The sequence below is a fragment of the Triturus cristatus genome, chromosome 3_1 (assembly GCF_964204655.1).
Source record: "Triturus cristatus chromosome 3_1, aTriCri1.1, whole genome shotgun sequence".
Taxonomy (NCBI): Eukaryota; Metazoa; Chordata; class Amphibia; order Caudata; family Salamandridae; genus Triturus; species Triturus cristatus.
In genome coordinates this window covers 800392483-800415030 of record NC_140583.1, presented here as the reverse complement: position 1 = coordinate 800415030, position 22548 = coordinate 800392483, and the positions used below count along the sequence as shown (strand labels likewise).

The following is a 22548-nucleotide window of genomic DNA, read 5'->3' as shown; positions in this document are numbered from 1 at the left end:
ATCCAGGAGGGAGGCTCAAAGGGTACTGGAGTAACAGAGGTACGAGATGGAAGAAGATGAGCTCATGGAATCAGACAATCTCTTTGAGCAGTTGAAAGAGGCTAGTGGCCTGGACTTGTCACCTGAATGGGAGATTACTCCTCCTGCTGATGCTCCTTCAAAAGATGTGGCTCCCTACCACTCAGTTATTAAAAAGGCGGCTGAGCTTCTTGATCTGCAGTTACCATCTGCAGAGTTTAAACCAACCATCCTCACAGAGGTTCTACATTCTCCTTCCTCTGTATCGGAGCCCTTGCTTCCATTTAATGATGCCATTATTGAACCGGTCATGGAAGTATGGCGTAAGCCCTTCTCTGCTCCTGCGGTCTCTAAGGTTGTTGCAAGGAGATATAGGGCGGCTCCAATGGACCCAGACTTTCTGACCTCCAATCCTTCTCCGGAGAGTCTGGTGGTTCAGGCTGCCTGTTCCAAAAGATCTTCAGGTGCTTTTCATCAAGTCCCTAGTGACAGGGATGCAAAGAAATTAGACCAGTCAGCCAAGAAGGTCTTCTCTTCTGCCAGTATGGCTTTAAAATCAATAAATGCCACCTGTCTTTTGGGCCGATATATCCATGCTCTTATGGATTCAGCAAAACAACTGGCCCCAAAACTATCAGAGGAAGATAGACTGAACTTTAATGAGGTACTGTCGGACAGCGAGGCGGCTGCACGTCTAGTAATCCAGAGCGGCCTGGATACCGCTGATTCTGTCTCTAGGATTATGGGCTCTTCTGTTGCCACAAGGAGGAGTGCGTGGCTCAAGTCATCCGAGTTCTCCCCTGATGTGCAGGCAACGCTCCTGGACTTGCCTTTTGACGGCTCTGGTCTTTTTGGCAAGAAAGCTGATGCCGCACTGGAAAGATTTAAAGAGAGCAAAGCCACAGCTAAATCTCTGGGTCTGCAAACTCAGCCTAGGGGTTCGTTCAGGAGGTACAAGAGCTTTGGAAGATCATCCTTTCGTACTTACAGGCAGCCCCAGCAGCAACAGCAGCAGAACACACTGTATAAGAGCTACAGGGGCAGAATCAGATGTTGTGCTCGAGGTCGACAGCTCTCCTCCTCCTCCTCTTCCTCAGTCCCTCCCACCACCACAAAGCAGCCCTAGATCCACCATTCTGGATCATGCTGATCCTGTGGGGGGGCCGGCTTACCCATTTTCTACAAGATTGGGAATCGGTTACTACGGACCTTTGGGTTCTAGATCTTGTAGAAAATGGGTAGGCCCTTCCCTTTTGGGAATTTCCTCCAAATTACCCTCCTTGCCAAGGTGCTTGCTCGAAGGACCATCTTCTTCTTCTCCAGGAGGAGGTCCTAACGTTGCTAAAAAAAGGTGCGATAGAGGTGGTTCCGGAGCAGGAAAGGGGTCAGGGATGCTACTCCCGGTATTTCCTGATTCCAAAGAAGGATGACAGACTCCGTCCATTCCTGGACCTCAGGATCTTGAATCTTTTTCTAAAGCAAGAGAAGTTCAAGATGCTCACCCTTGCGCAGGTTCTTCAAGCGCTGCTACAGGAGGACTGGATGGTGTCGATCGACTTGCAGGATGCATATTTCCACACCCCCATCCTAAAGTCGCACAGGAAGTATCTCCGGTTTACGGTAGGGTCGCAAAATTATCAGTTTGCGGTCCTTCCGTTTGGTCTTACTACTGCACCTCGGGTCTTCACCAAGGTGATGGCAGTGGTGACAGCCCATCTCAGAAGGTCGGGGACTCCAGTTTTCCCCTATCTGGCCGACAGGCTGATTAAAGCAGAGTCGCCAGAGAAGGTGCTTCATCATCTGCAGGATACAACTCAGCTGTTGTACATATTGGGTTTCTCGATAAACGTGCCCAAATCTCACCTGGTGCCCTCTCAGCGCAACCTGTTCATAGGGGCGGTACTGGACACTACTGTGTGTCGAGCATTTCACCTCCACAAAGGATTCTCGACATATAGGAAATTATTCCCTTGTTTTACAATGGAGCGGTCGTTCCAGTCCTGAAGGTCCTTCGTCTGCTCGGTCTGTTTGCTTCCTGCATTCTGTTGGTCAACCATACACGCTGGCACATGAGGGCCCTCCAGTGGTGCCTCCGCAGGCAATGTTATCAGCACAAGGGAGATCTCTTGGAGTCTATGAGGATCTCCAGAGAAGCTGCAGCGGATCTGTCTTGGTGGAGCGTGGAGGGCAATCTGTCTTAAGGAAAGCCCTTCCATCTACCTCCATCGGTGGCCACAGTGATAACGGATGCATCCACTTTAGGGTGGGGTGCGCATCTGGGGGATGTGGAGATCATGGGTCTTTGGTCTCCAGAGGAGAGGTTGTTTCACATCAACCTTCTGGAATTGCGGGTGATACGTTTGGCGCTCAAGGCCTTCCTCCCTTCCCTTTGCGGTCGGTCGGTTCAAGTCCTGACTGACAACACTACCGCGATGTGGTATGTCAACAAGCAGGGAAGAGTGGGGTCGCATTGTCTCTGCAGAGAGGCTCTGCGTCTCTGGTCCTGGGCTCAGGATCATCAGATTTGTCTGATGGCAAATCATCTGACCGGGGTTCTGAACGTGCATGCAGACAGTCTCAGTCGGCAGTTCTCCGCCGACCACGAGTGGAGGCTCCATCCGGAGGTGGTTCGTCACGTCTTTCGGACGTGGGGAGCTCCTCGTTAGACCTGTTTGCCACTCATGAGAACGCTCACTGCCCGTCATTCTGCAGTCTCCAGTATCCGATGCAGGGAGCTTTGGGGGACACGTTTCAGTTGAGTTGGGGCACACAACTCCTTTACGCGTTTCCTCCCATACCCTTGATTCCTCGGGTTCAGAGGAAGATTCACCAAGACCGGGCCCAAGTCATATTGATCGCCCCGGATTTGCCAAGAAGGGTGTGGTATACAGATCTTCTCCACCTCTTCTCGTGCCCTCCGCTCCGTCTCCCTCTCAGGGCAGACCTCCTCTCGCAGTCAGAGGGGCAGGTTCTACACCCCCACCTCCAGAGCTTACACCTTCACGCCTGGAGATTGAAAGGGGCAACCTGAATTATTTTTCTCTCCCGCCAGGTGTGGTAGATGTAATTTTGTCTGCCAGACGTCATTCCACCAAATCTATCTATTCCTATAGGTGGTCTAAATTTGTTCTTTGGTGCGGAGAGAAATCTATTGACCCTTTGAGGGCTCGTTTATCTAACATTCTTCAGTTTGTTCTTTCTCTTGCTCAGCAAGGTTTTGCTGTAGCTACTGTGAAGGGATATCTTTCGGCCTTGTCGGCTTTCCTTTGCTTGCCGGATCAGCCGTCATTGTTCAAATCACCTATTGTTTTACAATTTCTTAAGGGCCTTACAAACAAGTTTCCGCCTACTCCTTTTATTGTACCTCAATGGGACTTAAATTTTGTCTTAACTTACTTGATGGGTTCGCCCTTCTAGCCCTTACACAAGTGTCCCTTGAGACTGTTGTCTTTCAAAACGTTTTTTCTCATTGCGATCACCTCGGCAAGGAGGGTAAGTGTGCTTCAAGCTCTGAGTTCAAAACCCCCGTTCTTGACCATTCATGCTGAAAGAATGGTACTCCAGACCAGGGCTGCCTTTCTGCCTAAGGTGGTAACTCCTTTCCATCCGGGGCAGTCCATTACCCTTCCTACCTTCTGTCCTCCCCCTCACCCTTCCAAGGAGGAGGAGCGGCTTCACCGCTTGGACCCTAACAGAGCGGTGAGCTTCTACCTTGATAGGACTAAAGACTTTCGAGTTGACGACCAGCTCTTTGTGGGATTTGTTGGCTGCAGGAAAGGCAGAGCGGTGCACAAGCGCACCCTTTCCAGATGGATTGTCTTGTGCATCAAGATATGTTACTCTTTGGCCGGTAAGGAACCTCCAGAGGGTTTAAGGGCTCATTTTACTAGGGCAAAGTCTTCTACGTCTGCCTTGTCTAGAGGTTTTCCTGTGGAGGACATTTGTAGGGCTGCAACTTGGGCCTCCCTTCACACTTTCGCGAAGCATTACTGCTTGGATTCCGAGGTGAGGAGGGACAGACACTTTGCGTGTTCCGTCCTTCAGGACTTTCTGGTATAGAAGGGTGGCCACCCTCCTCCGGGAGTAGGGCTGCTGTGGGAATCTTTTCACAAGGTGAGGAATCCACTGGCAGATGTATCCATCAGAAGAACAAGTTACTTACCTTCTGTAACGCTTTTTCTGGTGGATACAGTATCTGCCTGTGGATTCCTCACTGATCCACCCGCCTCCCCGTTTTCCTCCCTTGTATACCTACAATTCTAATGATGGTGTTTCAAAATTTATTTGTTACTGTCAAAGGCAGTGTGTTATTTCTTTTGCCTTCCTATATAATCTCCACACTGTGTGTGTTGCTTTGTATATTATGTACTGTGTATACATTGCTGTCAGTCCGTCCGTGTGCCTCGAAGGCACGGAAAAAAGGGCGGAACTGACGTCATCACGCCGATGAGGTCTTCTTATTGATCCGGTGACGTCAGTGGAGCCGCGTGCGGAGCCGTGTCTCTGTGACGTCGTCTTCGACTTCATCGGCGTGGAGTGCTACAAAAGTTTCCGAATGTTGCTGGCGCAGGGGATATTCACAATGTGAGGAATCCACAGGCAGATACTGTATCCACCAGAAAAAGCGTTACCGAAGGTAAGTAACTTGTTCATCTATTCACAAAGTGAGGAATCTTCAGTTACAAGTATCCTTCAGAAAAATAAGTTACTCACTTTCAGTAACTTTGTTTCTAGCGAATGCTTTATCTAACCGCATAATACTCCCCGACCTCCCCATTATGTAAAAGTTCCCAATTTAGGGATCTGCTCACTGCTTCTTCAAGTATGCTGATGGACTCCCCGTCTGAAGGCAGGAATAAGCTTACAAAAAAAACTGACATCACTGAGAATGGGGAAAGCTTTAATGTTGCTCCGTTCGTCCCTTCCAAAACAGAACGAGGTTGACGCAGAGTCACACGGTGCCATCTACCAGCATGCAGGACTACTGCTTTTGAGTTTTCCAGATCTAGTCTGGTACCTGGGGATATTCTCAGGGTGAGGATTCTGCAGTGAGTTAGTGTCCACCAGAAAGAGCTTTCACTATTTTATCATTATATTGGGGTAACAATAGCATTGAATTATCTGTAATACGTTGACAAACACGATTGCTGTTGCGCAATGAATATACCCGGTGTTCAAATTTTCACTAATCTTCTATTACACTTGTAAATCTGAGTGCCAAAAGAGTATCTGAGGGCCGAAAAGAGACTTCATTCTGTGCCCTTTGCTGGCAGGAAGTGCTGTCTGCCTCCTCTCATTTAAAGTTCATATTTTATTGAGGGGCTCTCACTTCCCATCATGTCGTGCTGACACAAAATCTGATCTCAGGAGTCACATAATGTGCAATGCGCAGCTGTTTTGGATACTTTTTTTGGTTCAAGTGCCCAACAGCAGGTGATAATTGGCAGTAAATATGAAAAACTGTGAAAGCAACATTGAGATTTGGGTGCACTGAGATCGCAGCACCAGAATGGATTGCATAGCACATGAGGCGAAACAACCAGCCTCCAGAGCTGAGCATTCTGCTTCTGGGACTGATTGCACAAAGTTGACTCTGAAGGGAAAGCAACTTTGAGAGCACAACACCTTCAGAAAAGCAGGTGCTGACCTGGCAGCCACCACAAACCAGAATACAGCAACTGTGTAGTCAGACGTTAGCACTTAACCCCCAACATGGCGGAGTGAGGATATCTCATGCTAAGCTGTTCTTGCATTGTTGGTACATTGATGCTATATTTGTAGACGGGCTAAAGGTAATCTCTTGATACCGAACAGAACGCTCAGCAGGGCTAAGAACATGTTTTCAGGTGAAGACTGACTGATTGTTCCCATCGAGGTTGAGCCCCCAAGGACAGAGCACCCTCTCCATCTGCTCCCACACTGACAGTGATGAAGTGGTCAATATCTGATGAAAGGTGTGCCATGCGCACGGTTTTCTCTCAGGACAAGGCTCAGCTTTATCCTCCTGCCCTGGCTGCGTACTACGTAAATGAGTATTTTTGTGATCAATATTTGGCTCCGAGGATTTTTGATATAGGTGGAAGAGACTAGTATGTGTCTCTCTATCATGGTTAAGAAATCCTTTGGATTAGGCTTCATAACGTTGTTTACCTCCTTCCTTATTGTAGCTGCCCATATTCAACCAGGAGTCATGTCTGAACTATACTGAAAGAGTAAAAGATAGGGCAAATGAATGTATCAGTTGTGCAAGTCAAGCCGTTGTTTGTGGAAAGCTCCAGAGCAAAAAATGAGAAACTCATTGGCCACAAGATGGAAAGGCAAAAATAGGGAAATGCTGGGAGAGGGCTTCATGTTTCACGGTACTACCAGATGTTTAGCCTTAATAAGTCAACTTATTGTTCTAACGAAAGGTGCAGAACTCCAATTATGGTGTTAATTAGGAAGTGGGTGCGATATCAGAGAAGCTAAAGTATGACGTCCAACTGAGACACTCTGTATCTTGGTCACAAGTTTTGTCATCTGCTACTTTAATCCAGCTGTCTTTTTTTTTTGTTAGTCTTTTTTTTTTTAAACAAAATTGGCTTGCAGAAGCTGTCTTGGTTCAGGTCAGCCGTTCTTTATATGGTTTGCCACATGCATTATGTTCAACTCTTCCCCATATGTGAACAAGATCGCCATACTTGTTGAGTATTGGGCCTGCTGTCCGTCAACAGTGCAGACCTTCCTACTCACACGGAATATGGACTTTAAGACCTGGAGAGGAGCTCCCGTCAGATCCAGAAGGCGAGAAGAAACCCTAGCTTGGTCGTTGGAGTTCAGTGTAAAACCTTTCCTTGAATGCAGGTCTTGTAAACCACAATAGAAAGCTTAGCACTATGATGAAAGAAATGTGGGTGCATTACACCTCGAATACAGTAGAACACTGCTGTGCCAATAAATTTATCTCATTCCGCATTTTTCCAATCCCTGTCAAGAATACCCAGCGTGGTCTCCATGTTGGTGCCGCACATACTATCCCACCAGAGGGGGTTCTCTGACGCCGAAAGGCTCGCTGGCGGACCACTGTTACCGCACCTCATTTGCATCTGGGACATCAATTAGAATGTTTGCTGAGGCTAATTGAATGAAACTCAATCATAGCTCTTAATTGCTTGCCTATGTAACAGGAAATCACATTACTGCAGCTAATTAAGTGTATGGCAATAGATGCAACGCAATTAGGAGCGAAATGGGAAGATGCCGAAAAATACACAAGCAGAGGAGAAAAGTGTATTATTCGAGGCCGTCTGTCTGAACGAGGTCGGATAGAGGTTGGGGGTTCAGAGCCTTGTATATTCGCGCTCTTGGCTGGGAATAGAGGGACCCCCTTAAATTCCCCACCCTCTTTTAGAACACAGGCTTGTTTTCTTTCTTCTGAGTCACCAGGCATCGAGAGGCTCTGGACGAGCAGCAGGGGAGAAGGATGCAAATGAGAAGGCAATTACTGCCTTTCTCAAGCTGTTGAGGGGTAGAAGACGGCCCTTCTGGTGTGGCCCGCCGTCGAGTGGGCCCCTGGGACTTGTTAAGTGCGCTTTACAAAGTACTTGGCTGGGAATTAGCCCCATGCCTCGCTCAAGGGTCTATTTTCCCTTTCTTCTTTCAGCAGCGCTCCCTCTGATCAGCTTGTTCAGCAGGTAGCAGGAGGAAAGGGGTTAGGGAGGCTGGTCAGGTCACCTCCATTTGCATATGATAATTCTTTGCCGCTGCTGTCCTTTCATTAGCACTAGAATTTGATTGGCTGAAGGGATGTTTGTACTCGATGATCAGATGAGAACATGCGACGGATCGCCACCTGGAAGACCCGTTTTTATTCTGGTCTCTGTCTTTTGCGCTGTTAGGTCGAGGAGTGATGAAAGGTGCCCAGTTGGCATTGCCAGAGAGTAAAGTCCTACATTTATCCACAAAGCAAGTGCCTCACAGGCTGCAGTACTTTAATCTTCTACAATAGCATTCTAGCAGTGGGGCTTCGAGGCAATCCCACAACGATGGCTTGGCCGGAAGCGAGTCGTAACTTTCTTGATGCTGCCCTAGCAGTGAGCTTGCATATAGTCCCACGAAACCATTTGAACCCACCCACCACCCCCAATTCACTCCTAAAGGTGATTTCCACTGCCACTTGTAGGTCATACAGGAGTGGACACACAAAATCTATGATTTTGTGGGGAATAATGAGACATGTGAAAAGGGAAACCACCCTGAACTATCTTGCCCAGCATCCAAAATAAAACCTAGACAACACCTAGTGGTTGTGTGCCATGGCCAGGGTCTTTTATAATCTCACTCCATGAACCGAAGGGCGTCCACAAGGGCCATTTTGTCAAGAGGATAGGTTAGTGAATTAAATGATGTAATCAATGCCACGTGCTTCTGACTAGCTGTGCAACATTCACTTGGGGATAACATTCTCGCTACCACTCTTGGCAGAGGTACCTCACAGAAAATCAACTTCAGCTTCTGCCTCACACAGATGTTCTGTCCTTCGGGGTCAGAATCTTGACGGTGGGGGCGGGGGGTGTCTCTATTTACCTAGTCACTTGCAGTCAAAGCAGTAGATGGTGATGTATGTCCAGTCTACTAGCTGGTAGAAGCGGATGACCATCAATTGTCCCTAATTGAGCAGATCAATTTGAGGATCGAATCACCAATTCCATGATGGGAAGGGCATGCTTCTTAATCTGGCTGTGTGCTCGGGTGTTGCAGTTTTGTCCATTTCTTGGCTTTAGATCCAGGTTCTCATGCTATGCCCACTCTTCTGCATGTTGGTAACGAAGGTGGGGACCTGAGCAATGTTGCTCACTTACTGCTATGTGGAATTTTGTTGGCTCTGCTTTCCAGTCGACACTCCTCCTGCCCTTCACTGCTTGCCGTCGCTGCAGGGACAGGCTGGCTCTGGGAATTAGGGCAGAATAATTCTTAGCTAGACAGCTTTTGAATCCTCAAGGGCCTCCCTGGATCCCACAATGCCACCATGCGCACCTTGACCAGATTATATTGCCTGGGGCTTTCCAACCAACAGCTCAATAGCCTTCTCCTCAACTAACTATTAGAAGCTTAAACTGTTGATAAAAATCATGTGAACTTTCTGTCCTTAAAGCCCTCTCTAGATCCCTTGCAGGGATAATGTGAGTATGCTCACATTATCCCTGCAAATTCATACATGATTGTTGTAAATGTGATGAAAGCCGCCACTTGTGCAGTTCTGCAGGCTGCTGAGAGAGTGGAGAAAAGAGGCAGCTTGGAAGGTGTGGGGAAAGATATGCCCTCTGGTTAGGTTGGATATCAGAAGGTACCAATTTGAATACCACACAAAATAAGAATTTGTGCAGAAACCTGATAAAGGCTGAAGAAAAGGGCGTGAGCCTAGAATCCCCCATCAGACTGTGCAGCAGTGAGCCTGTGAATTTCAGATTGTTGAAAGTAAATAAGAGAGGTGAGTGGGGAAAAAACCCAGAAAAAGAGGTTGGCGGAGTTAGGCTGGTAGGCCCATTCCAGTACAGATTACTATCCCAATTATTTTATTTAAGTGGGAGTTGTCAGGCTAATAAATTACCTAATCTGGTCAGAGGTTCAAATTGTTAGCAGCATTCCATTTCAAGGTGGGTGCTCTGTGTCGTATTAAAACATAAAGAGGACCACTGAGCAGCAGCAGAGTTGGCAAATATATTAAAACATCCTAGTGAATCTGAAGGGCATTTATTTGTAAAACATTCAGGCCAAGAAACGAATGATCTCAGGCAGATCCATGGCTATTACTTGCTTATGTGTTTGAGACGTTTAGCACATTTTTACTGTGAACAGTGAAATAAAATGTCGGTTCTACACCACCTCTGTGTCTTCCTATTTGTTGGCAGGACATGTGTACAACAGGAGCGTGGAAGGCTGGTAAAACCTTGCCACAGAATTTGAAAGATGAGAATGATGGGGAATGACCTTGGTATACATCACGCGCCCTAGATATCAACAGCATTGTGTTCATGTGACTGCTATCCCTCTGAATATTGAACATGATTTTGTGTTTGAATTTTGGGTCATATGTCGGTGTGGCTAAATACGGCTCAATATATGGTGGTCCAGGGGCACACAGCAATCCATTCTTTGAGTTTTTTTCATTAGTGCTGGCAATATGTTTGTCATGCAAACATTTGACTAATATGAGGGTGATTGGTTTTTTTATCTGTAAGGAGGCACTGGTGAGTTTGATGAACAGATTGTCCACCCAGTGCCACGGTGTACTGATTCTGCTGAAAATGCTGATATTAATCTGACTGAATTGGAATATCGTATTCAGATATTCGCACACCCTTGTCTGGAAAACTCTGTAGCTTACTTGTTGTCTCTTGTGGTGGTTGAGGTTGGCTCTGAAGCAGAGGCCTGCCACCCCAGATAGCAATCTCAGTTGGCCACTGAGGTAGGCGTTGGAAAAGCTCACAGCCAGAGGGCCACACAGGCGATACATCAAGGAACGAAATAGAACATAAAGAGACGATGCACTACCATTCATTGCAATATAATCAATAAAGAGTTTGCACCTTCCACCATTCTGAGAAAGATGACAGGGATACCCTTGCTTTGCCTATTTGAAATACTACTTTTTTACGGTCTAAACAAAAAAGAAACTGGATTCGCTTCCGAAAGTGTTGTAACTGCATCAGTCATTAAGTTAGATGCGGGATCTAAGGGGTTGAGTTGGATCTGTGGTTCTGCATGGAAAGCCGTGGTGAGTTGGATAGTCCAATAGAGGTTTTTTGGGATGTAAGATGCATTATTGGTGAAGTTTGGCTACATGTAATGCAAAGCCACTGAAAGTGAGAAAGATAAGTTATATCAGCATAAGGAAAATATTTCAAAAGGAAGGATGTATTGGGTAGGGCCTGCAGTCCTCCTATCCACTTCTGGAAAAATTTGTTTTTGCAGTGTTGTGGATCAGTGCATTAAGGAAACAGAATTGGTATGGACAAGCAGGCCAGTAGGATATTGAGGATGAATATTGGATGACTTAAGGGATACGTCCAGCCTTGAAGGAGGATTATGGTGGTGGTCTGCAGATTCAATCCTGGCTGTTTGTAGATTGCGGCACACCTCCTTTACAGTGCTGCCCACCTCCACTTCGTGCAGCTGAGTCTGCTTCCCAGCACGGATCAATAATGGAGTTAGAGAACATGCAGCGGAACAATCTCCGGATAGGAGCATGTGGCCGTGACCTTACCACACTGTGTCCTCTTAGAATCTAGGTGGGATAAGAGCTGTGGTCGAAGGTGGGAACTATAATGGCTTATTTATTGCCACACAGGGTTTGGAGGGGACCAGCAAGCCATGGCAATTAACTGGATGCATAGAAATGTAAGCCGGGAAACAACAATTTGCTGTAAAAGAAAAGTAACATGTCAAAAAAAAGGAAGATAGTTTGACGTCTCATCTCTGTTCAGACGGGATGCATTTTTCTTACTTTAGGACAGCAGCATACTCAGCCAAGATGTTGATGTGGTGGGCAGGTTCTGTAGAGGCGAAGAAGATAACTTCTCAGCTTGGATCTTCTGCTTTGTAATGAAAAATCCATAGGGAAAATGTTATGGCTTCAGTTATCTTATATGTTGACTTTAAGTTACTAAGAGTATTTAGGGTTACAGGATAGTGAAACTGGAAGATATACCAGTTCTAGCCGAAATACATTTGGTGAGGGATGGCACATCCAGCATTAGAAAGAACTAGTAGGTAAAGAGAAAGGAAGAAGTGCAGTAGGGTTTTTAAGGATCTGTAAGCCCCTGAAATTTATTAAAAGACATAGATATAGGGAATTGGAAAGGGTGAGGGTGTGCCGGTGCCACAGGGAGGGGAGGGAGGATTTATTTGGGAGGCACTGTATGATTGGAAGATTTAATGTGTTGAAAATGCATTTTTGATTGTATTTAATTTCTACTCCAGGGGACTGAAGAGATGATTTGTAAGCTTTAGCCAGCCTCTTAATAAAAGGCACCTTGTTCAGCTTTAAAGAGTTTCTTATGAGGTGCCCAGCTCCCTGTTCTACAACTGGAACCAGATGGCTCCTGAGAAATTGACAGGTCTTGCAGTTGGGCATAGAGTAAATGCAGAAGTTAGTAAACTCTCACTGGTTAAATAGTTCTCGGGTTTAACTGTTACAGAGACACTTTTAAGTGCCATTTGCAGATACATGCAATTCAGTTATTTAGATGTAATCTTACAAAATGCTTATCCCGTTTATTACAAAAATATTGTGTCACGCTCCTAAAAGAATGTGGCTTAATGGCTCTAGTGAAGTGGAAAAGATGATATTGTGCTATTTTTGAACTGGCACTTAATAAAAGTATTCATCAAACTCCAGTATGGATTTGCTGATTTTAGATTTTGATCTCCGCCATTCAGTATGGTGTGTAATTTAGTTTTGCTATAGTTTGCTGGAGCCTCATAAGAGGCATTTTGATTATTAAAACATCTGGTAGGATTTGGAAGAGGTGAATAAGGTTCTGTGGTCAGAGTCGGGGTGGGTGAGGGGGGGGGGTTGCAAATGAAAAAAATGATGCCAAAATGGAAACCTCTAGGAGTAGGTAATGTCCCAGTTTGCTTCACCCTGGAGCCCTCTAAGTTTCTTGTACCAAATACCCCCAACTTGGCCATAGCTGTACATTTCTTTCTCCATCCCCTCAAAAATGTGAGGCATCTCATTCCCAGGAAACACCTGAAAACTGTGGTGCATGCCCTTGTCATACCTAGACTTGAGTTTGGCAAATTTTTCCTGCTGGCACATCTCAGTCACACCTCACCCCTTTGAAAGCCTTTACACATTCGGCAGACAGACTAGTCACATCTCCGAAAAAATTCAACTGCATTGGAGAGCTACCTTTAAATGCCAGGATTACCTTGAAGTTATATTGTTTAGTCTGCAAAGCAATAAAGCTAAATCGCCTTCCATACCTCCCTTCGGTCGTCCCTATGTTGGGAGTTGTAATCTATAGGGCGCCCAACGCTTGTGTCTTACCACCTAAGGAACCAAAATGACACATAAGAACCCCTTAAGTGTGGATCAAAACCGTTTTCTTTATTATACTTAAGTTCTAGATTAAATTAACATGTTACAATAAACACCCATCTAAAATTCTGTACGCAATATTTACAAAGTTCAAGCATCAGATACACATTAAAAAGAAATAGCATTTCGAAATAGCATTTGCATCCTGACCTAGCCACACCCAGACTAAACCGCTTGTGTGTTAATGTTAATGTTAACGGGATTTATAAAGCACATGAATACCCGGGGGTGTTTTGGTGCTGAGAACCCAGTAAGCCCGTTCTAGCGTCTAATTCTGGAACAGTCAGGTTTTTAGTCTTTTCCTGAAGATGGAGAGGGAGCTCGCACTTCTGAGCTCACTCGGAAGAGTGTTCCAGAGTTTAGAGGTGCCATAGTGAAAGCTGCAGCCCCCCCAGTGCGATGTTCGAATTCTGTGCACTGTCAAGAGTCTGGCCCCTGTAGAACGGCGATGTCTGGTTGGTTCATACCCGACAAAAAGGTTTTGCAGAAAGGAAGGACCTGTGTGGTTCAGTGCTTTATAAGCCAGACACAGAGTCTTGAATTTAATGCGTTGTGACACAGGAAGCCAGTGCAGGTTGCAAATCTCTTTAGATACAGATTTGCATTTAGGGATGTTGACCAGTAATCGTGCTGCTGAATTTTGAACCATCTGGAGCTCTTTTAAACACTTTTTCTGTATGTTCAAGAAAAGCATGTTACAGTAATCCAGTTTAGACTGGATTAGCGATGTTACCACAGTTTTCCTAGTGTTCGCGGGGATATAGGGAAAGATCTTCCTTATTTTCTTGATAAGAAAGTGGGAAACGGAGACACTTGCATTAGTCTGCTGAGAAAGCGATAGTGTTGTCAAACCATACTCCAAGGTTCTTAGCCTTGACCGCTGGTTTTGGTGATTTTCCCATCTCTAACGGCCACCACAGATTGCCCCAGTTTGGCTGCATATTGCCAAAAATCAGGACCTCTGATTTTCAGAGTTGAGTTTGAGACAATGTGTACTCATCCATCTGATTATGGTACACATACAGTTCTGAAATTGTTGAGTAGGTGGAGCCTGATTTTTATATGCAGCCACCACTATCTGGGTGTCGTCGGCATAAGCCGTCAGACTAAACCCCAAGTCCCGAATCAGAGGAGCCAGTTCGGCGATGTAGACATTAAAAAGAGAAGGGCTCAAGGAGGAGCCCTGTGGTACTCCACACGGGAGGGTATATGGCTCTGAATGATGCCCATCAACTGAAACTGTTAATCTCCTGTCCTTAAGAAAGGACAACAAATGGGTAATGCCGTACCCCTGACCCCCAGACACTCCAGCCGCTGTTCCAAGAGAGAGTGGTCAACAGTATCAAAGGCGGCTGACAGATCGAGGAGCACAAGGGCAGCTGTGCCTCCTCCATCCATCACCGCTCTGATCTCCTTGGTAGCTTTAATGAGTGCCGTTTCCATGCTGTGTTCTTGGCGGAAACCAAACTGGGAGTGATCAAGCAAGTTACTTTCACGAATAAATTGGGTTAATTGAATATTCATCATTTTGGCAATTATTTTGGCTGGCAATGGCAACCGGGCTATTGGTCGATAGTTGTTCGGGTTAGCCGCATCCAGGTTGGAGGTATCTTTCCACCTGGAGGAAAAATTGCCAGAGTCAAACATAGAATAAAAAATTTCTGGGAAGTGCTCCCTAAAGATAATTGCTACTCCCCCGCCTCGTTTTAAAGGCCTATCGACCCTGATAGCCCGAAATCCGGCAGGGGTTGTGGTTTCAAAGTCAAGGTCGGAGGAAGCATCTGCCCAAGTTTCTGTTATGAAAAGTATGTCTAAATTAAAGTTTAAGATCATGCGTGCAATTTCATACTTGTGCTTTCCCGGAGATCTGACATTTGTAAGCCTACAGTGAATCTCAGCTCTCAGCGAGTTTGGAAGAGTTTAGACTCCGGGAAAATTTGGGGGGCTGAAAGGCACTAATCCTTTGTGGTTGCGGGAGTGTAAAACAGTTTGGGACAGTTTGCGTTACCACCCCACCACATCCAAAGTGCATGGCTTGTTCCCATCACTGACACCCAGGACAAGTTGAGTGTCTTCTAGGTGGTCAGGGGCTGGAGTAAGTGCTCACCAGTGTATTGCTCCAGCTGACCACCCCTGGTAAAAAAAAAAAACCTGTTACTGAACAATTTGTTCATAGGAAACCGTTTTCCATTCGGTTGTTTTTCTCAATATGCTTACTGTCTCTACCCTTCTTCTGCAAGGTAGCTCACCCTTATTAATCACCATGTAAAGCACTAATCCTAAGGGTTAGGAATGGGAGTAACAAGAATTCCTTTGGTGGTGGCTGCGTGTCATTTATGGGAACCAGACGTTGAAAAGAGTATATCGCCCCTGTTATCTGTTCGCTCTTTTGGGCGCACCACCAACTCGTGGATATCCGGCACCTCCTCACCCTGCCCAACCCATGGGATTAGAGGTGGCCTGGAGGATATGCACAATGGTTGAATCGTTGGGTATCAGCCTTTTTTAGTCACACCAAGGCAAAATTACCCAGACGTCCTTCGTCTTTCTGGAAACGCTCCCAGGGGTCTGCCAGTCCACAAGGTTGCACCCCCCCCGGCCCACCCAAATCCCAGGACAAGTATGGTCTCCCCTAGTTGGTATGGGACTAGAGCCCGTTCTCCCAATATGCTGCTCCTGCTGAGCCCACACCTGAGAAAACACAGATGGAAAATTCCCCATTGTGTTCATCTGTGTTACTGAGCAAATTGTTCATAGGTACATTTTTCCCATTCAGTTCGGTGTATCAGTATACTTAATCCCACCACAAGGGGGCAAAGAGTTTTTTTGTCCTTATTATCTTATGAGGTACATGCCTTAGCTGTCCTGCGCCTCCACAACACTTGACCATTTCAGCATTCATCCCACGGTTGGATACATTCAAGGCCCCTTAATGGTAATACCTGCCCCAATTTTTTCTGTGAATCAAGTGAGACCAGGTCAACAAAGTTTTAAGGAACAGTTCACTTAGCCAGTTAAATTCCCCCAAATTAAATTCTTGTAGTCCTTTTCTTCCACAGGATGCGAGGTTGTTTTCTCCAAAATGGGGAATGATCAACTCTGGAGGCTGGAGCCCCTCTTGATTCTGCACCTTCATCAGTGTCCTTGAGCAGTGTGTACAGTGCGTTTCTCTAAAGCACACCACTTAACCTGTACATTCAAAACCAAGCTCTCCACACCCACGGTGGTCATTGCCCAAAACCCTAAGGAATGTAGTAATAAGTCCTGGAGATCAATACAACAAAACCGCCCTGTTCTTATGAATGCACAGTGTTGTCTTAAATGACTACTGCCTCATCATAAATTAATGTCGAGCCAGACCACTGAGCAGTTTGGGGTTCCACCCTTATTAAGCGAAAGACTGGTTCACCATGACATGATCCATCTTGGAACAGAATTACTTCAACATCAAGGCCCTCAGTCCCTTATATCACTCCTGAAATCTTGCCATCTGCTCCTCCCCACCTGGGCCCAAAGTGGATCACTGAAGAGGGGGGGGGGGAAGTTGATTGAAGGTAAAGGCCAGATGAAATCATTGGGTGTATAACTTTGAACAACACCAGCCACCCCCTCCACACACCTCCCTCCCACCCTTTTTAATCTGGCGCATCCTTAAGAGAGGGCCTGTGACAGCATCTGCGTAGCCGAAGCACACTACAGATTGAGATGCCTACGTTTTAATCTTGAGTCTCACAGCCGCTCCTTCTCCGGGGCTAGAACTTCAGCCTGGGACTCACTTTCCATTAACATCAAGCCCCAGCCTTCTTTCCTCTCCTCCAGGAAGCTATTCAAGATGCATCCATTCAATTTTTTTTCTAGACAGAAGAGATCTGTCTATTTTGCAGTCTTTCATTCTGTCTATATCTTCCCTAAGCATTCCTTTGCTGCATATTGGTAATGATTTGCTAGCTTTTAACTGCGGGACATACACAGGCGGACTCTGTGTGTGGGTCTTTGTCCTGCGATATTTTTGTCTTCTTTTTTTATTCCAACCCACCTATCCTACCATCATTACACAACATACCTTTTTGATTGCTGTTCCATGTTGCTTTGAAAGAGCAGCCTCATGTTTTTACAGGTGGACCACAACCTGGCTGTGGACCTGGCCTCCCGCTTTCTCCCTCTTTTGTGTTTTTTTGGTCTTCTTTTTTGCAGGGTGATCCACAGTCATCTAAGGTTCTCTCCAGTTACAATCATGTGAGCGTCACTAGAAAGGGACTTTGGCTCCATTCACATGTTGGGAGCCAGGAGTACGTTTTTATTGGGCATAAATTATGTACTTCCACAAAAAAATGCTTCTCCTCTGCAGCCGTGACCACTTTATTTATCTAACTGGCTGAGGTTGAACTTTCATTGTAATGCTGTAAAGGTGTCTTACATAACTAGATCATTTGTGTTTGTTTTCTCTAGCAGCAGCACAGATGAGGAGGACAGTCATTAGTTTGCATGGATGTTTAGGTTTGGCTTGACAGTGCAAGTGTCACCTATCTTTTTAACCTACACCAATATTCTTTTACTGTTCTTTGCTTCAACTCAATTACATATTCCTATACTATTTACTTGTAATGCTTCACATTAACATACACCGTTCCTTTAAAGTTAGACCTATTGGCATTGCCAATGCTTGTTATTTGATGGTAGTGCCCTCCCAAACCCAGGTTCTTGCCTGGGGCCCCTTCACATTTCCCTGCGTGTAACTACAAAGTTGTTTAATTACACAATGCTGCGACGGTGCGAAATGTTTGGGCCAGTGGAGTATGCATTAGGAAGACTGCATACTCTTGTTCACTGATGTCTGTTTTCAATCTATTGATTACTGTTCCATCTGTTTTATTTGCTTGGCCTTGTTTAATGTAAACCATCAAAATGCCTTCTGGTGTCTTATAAAAAATGTATAAATATGATTAAATAAATCTCCTATAAAGGAGTTGACTGAACTTCATGCAATGAATGCTCTCTCTCGCTCTCTTGCAGGATTACATGCAGAATGTCCATGGGAAAGAGATCGACCTCTTGAGAACTACTGTGAAGGTCCCTGGAAAGAGGCCGCCACGGGCCACCTCTGCTTGTCCACCGATTTCCAGCCCTAAAACCAATGGTCTCACCAAAGATATCAGTGGGCTGCAAATCTCTCCAAATACTGGTAAGACAGACTCCTGTCAGCTTATGGTAAAGATCTGTGTGTTCAAAACACAGTATGTATGGAGCAGCATACACAAATGGCAGTGGGGGGTAGCGGTGGTATTTCTCCTTATGCAGGCTGTGAGCTTGCTTGATACATATAGGAAATCCAGAAGCCTGGCTTGAATATTGCGGTCTCAGTAGATAATAATGCCGACCTTTCCCTTAAAATTGTGACTGTATGCCTGACCTGTAACCAACCATATACCCCTCAATTCAAGGGCCTCACCCCGTTTCTGTGATTGCCACATACCAGACTGTGTTCCAATGCAGTGCACCGATTGTAAGGGAAAGACTAAGCCTTTCATAAGCAAGCTCCTAAACTGAGGAGCAATCTGATGAAATGCGTCTTGTTGAGTGAAAAATAGTCTCACTTATTCCAAATTATATCTGCCCTAAAGGGCAGCAAAGGAGTCAGACAGCATTTCCTTGGTAAGGCAAGTGCATGTTCGGACTGTAAGCCACTCTTGTTCACATCTCTGCACTGTTTGCTACAGTTGTTCATGGCACCATTGCAAGTTACTTAGTACAGTAGAACGAAGACGGTGCACACGAAGTTAACTTTTACGGAAAGGTGAGTCATTATCCCATGAATGAAAGTTTTGCCAATAATAACCCAGTGATTGAAAAATATAGTTCTTCCCATGCTATCCAGCATAATTGCAGGGCCCTCCCAGGACATCTCTAAGAAATCACAAAATCTGGATTAAAGAGGCTAATAGTCAATATTTGTCATGATCCCAGTCGGTACTACCAAGTATGTACAGCTAGTCAGAGGGCTTAAAATGACAGCATTAACCAGTGTTGTATCTGTATGGAAAGCTTTTTGAGGAATCCAGGGTCAACACATAGCAGGGCTGGGAGGGAGGGAGAGGCATATCCTCTCTACACATAGCTAAATTCTTGTCTGACCAAATGATACTTTTATGTTGATGTCCGTGTGTGCTAGTTAGACATAGGTGGCATATTTCCTGCCCCTGAACTACAGACACTGGTTTTGGGTACCAAGGTTCAGTGCTTACGTTGAGAGGGGAAAAATAAGTTCAGAGACTCACCCTCAGTGCTGCTGATCTCCAACGCTGCCTAGTTTTGATTCCAGCTTATGTCCATCACGCTACACTTCCTGTCTCTTTATATCTCCTGTTGATTCTTTTAAATCTCTGTCACTGTTTTCCGGTATTTTTCTTTTATCTTTTCTCTAGCTCTTCTGCGTTTCTCTCTTACTCTGGGTCAAAGTCTGATGATAAATAAATCTCCGTGCCCACCACCTGCAGCCACGGCACAAATTAAGCACCATCGGGCTTGGGCGATGTGACTGTGTACTGGAATTATGGGTTAATGCAGAGTAACATGTCATGCTTTAAATTGGTGTTCACAAGAGTGAAACTTAGTTCACTTAGTTCACCACTTTCTCTTCTTAATCCTCTCATTGTGACGGGGTGAAATTGGTGGCAGTGTGGCTGCTGCTGTGCAGATCAATATTAAACTAACATGGATTATGGCATGGTGCATTCTGCACTTCATATTTACAGCTTGAATTCAATTAAATGTAATTTCTTTGTTGTGACTCATTAGCCGGATTACCTGGTCTAGGCAAATATTTGTAGGCAGCATATAATTCAGTTTGGACCTCTTTTTGCAGTGCTTACAAGTTTGGGAAAAATGTTCCTATTCTAGGAGACAGACATGTTTTGCACCCAGATACTTCTTTTCAGTTCAAATATAAGTCTGAAGATTAACTTTTGTTGTGTGCAATCCAGAAAGCAATAGCATGTCGACATGCAAATTGTAATTTTTGTAGCATGAATCCTTTTCGGGATTCACATGCTGTGTGTCTATCCCGCCATCGTGTGGTTGGGTCCAAAATCGTGTGTTGTCCTTCTCTTTTTCGCCAGAGTGTGGGCGTTGTCGACCACCATTTTGGTGGTAAGTCCATTCCCTGTGTGACATCAGATGGTGCCTCTAAAGCTCCTGTGCGTGGCCATCATCTTCAGATTCTTTTTTCCGCCATTTGGCCTGGAATCACACTGGAGGACCCCGAAGAATTTTGGAAAATTTGCAGAGGAAAGGGAGAAAGAGTTGACTGAAAATCACCGAAGGCCACGACAAACACCGAAGAGCAAGGAGGGAATACTTCATGACACGAACGGGGGACACAATCGTTGAGGACCACGTGGCCAGAGAATGCAGAGGAGAGGGGCAGCTAACGGTTATGGAGAACATCCCCTGTAAATTCTGCCCAAACTGCCACCACAAGTTCGCACAGAGGGGTCCACACAGGGTCTGTAACCTGTGTCTCCCGAAGGATCACAACGTTGAAGACTTGGAAACCTGTTCCGAATTTGTACTGAAGATTCCCAAGAATAGGCTGAAACAGCAACTAGCACACTTCACCATGACTGGCACCCACAGACCACAAGAAACTCTCAAAGACCTGGGACATTCCAATGACGAAGAGGAAAATGTTTAAGAAGCCGAGCCAGCACAAGGCGCAGAGTCAGACGCCGCAGAGAACTTCATAGATGTTGAAAGAGCAGAGGCCATGAAGAAGGCGGCAAGAGATGCCTAAAAAAGACCATGTGGCAGAAGAGAACAAAAGACCCCCTAAGGCCCAAGAGCCACCTCGACGACGAAACACTTGACGACTGAAGGCAGGCACAAAGACAAAGAGCTGCACGGGTCTTGACCAAAGGACATCAGTGGGAGCAAGTCTTCAATCCAACCCTCAACGCCAGCAAGTGCAAAGGACGAAACAATGGAAAAAGACAAGGAGGGAAAGGAGAAAGATACGGCTGCCCTGAAAAGGAAACCGTACTTGACCACCAACGCTGAATGCTTGCTCGAGGTAGAGAGGAAAGGACACTAAAATAGTGGCATTCCTCCAATGTAAGGAGGAGTTTAATGACTCCCTGGAGGGCGTTCCACATCCTCACGATACCCTCAAGTTCTAGGGAATTAGGTGATGACCTACCAGACATTGAGGCACCCTTGACCCCGGAACCACTCAAAGAGGAGCAATAAGACCTCTTTGATGACGAGTAGGACGAACCTTCCACGATAGAGAGTCAGAGCTAGTTCGATAACGAATGGCCGGATCTTGATGCGGAATTCTCCAAGGAAGGTGTTGACCACTATCCCTTGAAGCCCTTGCCCCCAGACAACCTTTCCATGTACAATGGACTAATCAAAAGGGCGGCAGACTGTTTGGGGTTCAGCTCAAGGAAGAGAGGTAGAAATCATGCTTCCCCCTCGAAAACCTGATGTCATCACAGAAGGCGAACCTGTATCTACCTATGCTTCCCAGCATTCTGGACCAGGATAAGGAAGCTTTCAACGAACCTGCCAAGCTAGAGTGGTTACTCCTAAAGTAGAGAATAATATAAGCATTCCACTCAAGACCCCAATACGTCAAGGGGAACCTGCTGGCAGACTTCATCATAATAGCAACAGCCAGGAGGAGAAATAACACTCCCACATAAACTGGCCCACCACTGAAGGAGAGCAAAAGAATGAAAGGGTAGAAAGATGGAGAAGGAAGCTTGCGATGCAATGGAGAATTGCAAATTCAAAAGCACTCCTCAACAGGTACAGCAACCAACAATGGGAGGTAATGGAAGGACTCATGCAGAACATTCTGGAGGAATTCAAAAAGGTGAAAGCAGTGATCCAGGAGGGCAAGAACATCGCCAACTCCTGCTTCAAATTAGCACAGGACCGTGTGGATACCACCACCAGCAGCACATGTGCACTAGCACCACCCTCAGGAAATATGCATGGCGCAACGCCTCTGGATTCAAGACTGAAGTGCAGGTATCCATCATAAACATGCCTTTCACAGGGGAGATCCTCTTCAGGACTGCAGTAAATGAGGCTCTCCAGCGAATGAAGAAAGATAACTAGACAGCCAAGGCCATGGGGGCCTTACAATTCAGAGGGTCCTTCCCGGGGGACCTCCAACAGGGAGGGCGGGTTTCTCATCATCAACACAGCAAAACCAACAGCAAGGCTTCAGCCAACAAGTCATAATTCAACGTGCTCAACAATAGTAGCAACACCCGTTAGGCAGCCTATTTGTGGAAAACAAGAGGCAGAGGACAACCCTCAAAAGGAGGACCAAGAACATGACTCACCTCAGACAATTGGATCATACATCTAATAAGACACAGTTACTGCATAGAACTCATCAGACCACCACTTCATGTTCCTCCAAAGTCAAGAACCTTAAG

At 45.8% G+C, this 22548-nt stretch overlaps 1 protein-coding gene across 5 annotated transcripts in view; it reads left to right on the top strand.

The window, feature by feature from the left end:
* The window catches only part of AGAP1 (ArfGAP with GTPase domain, ankyrin repeat and PH domain 1), a 1249585-nt gene that overhangs the window by 864776 nt on the left and 362261 nt on the right, over positions 1–22548 (top strand). For all 5 annotated transcript variants that reach the window (XM_085645106.1, XM_085645103.1, XM_085645105.1 and 2 more), the window contains one exon: positions 18116–18284. In XM_085645106.1, the coding sequence (XP_085501232.1) occupies positions 18116–18284 (169 nt within the window). The remainder of the gene's footprint in view (positions 1–18115; positions 18285–22548) is intronic.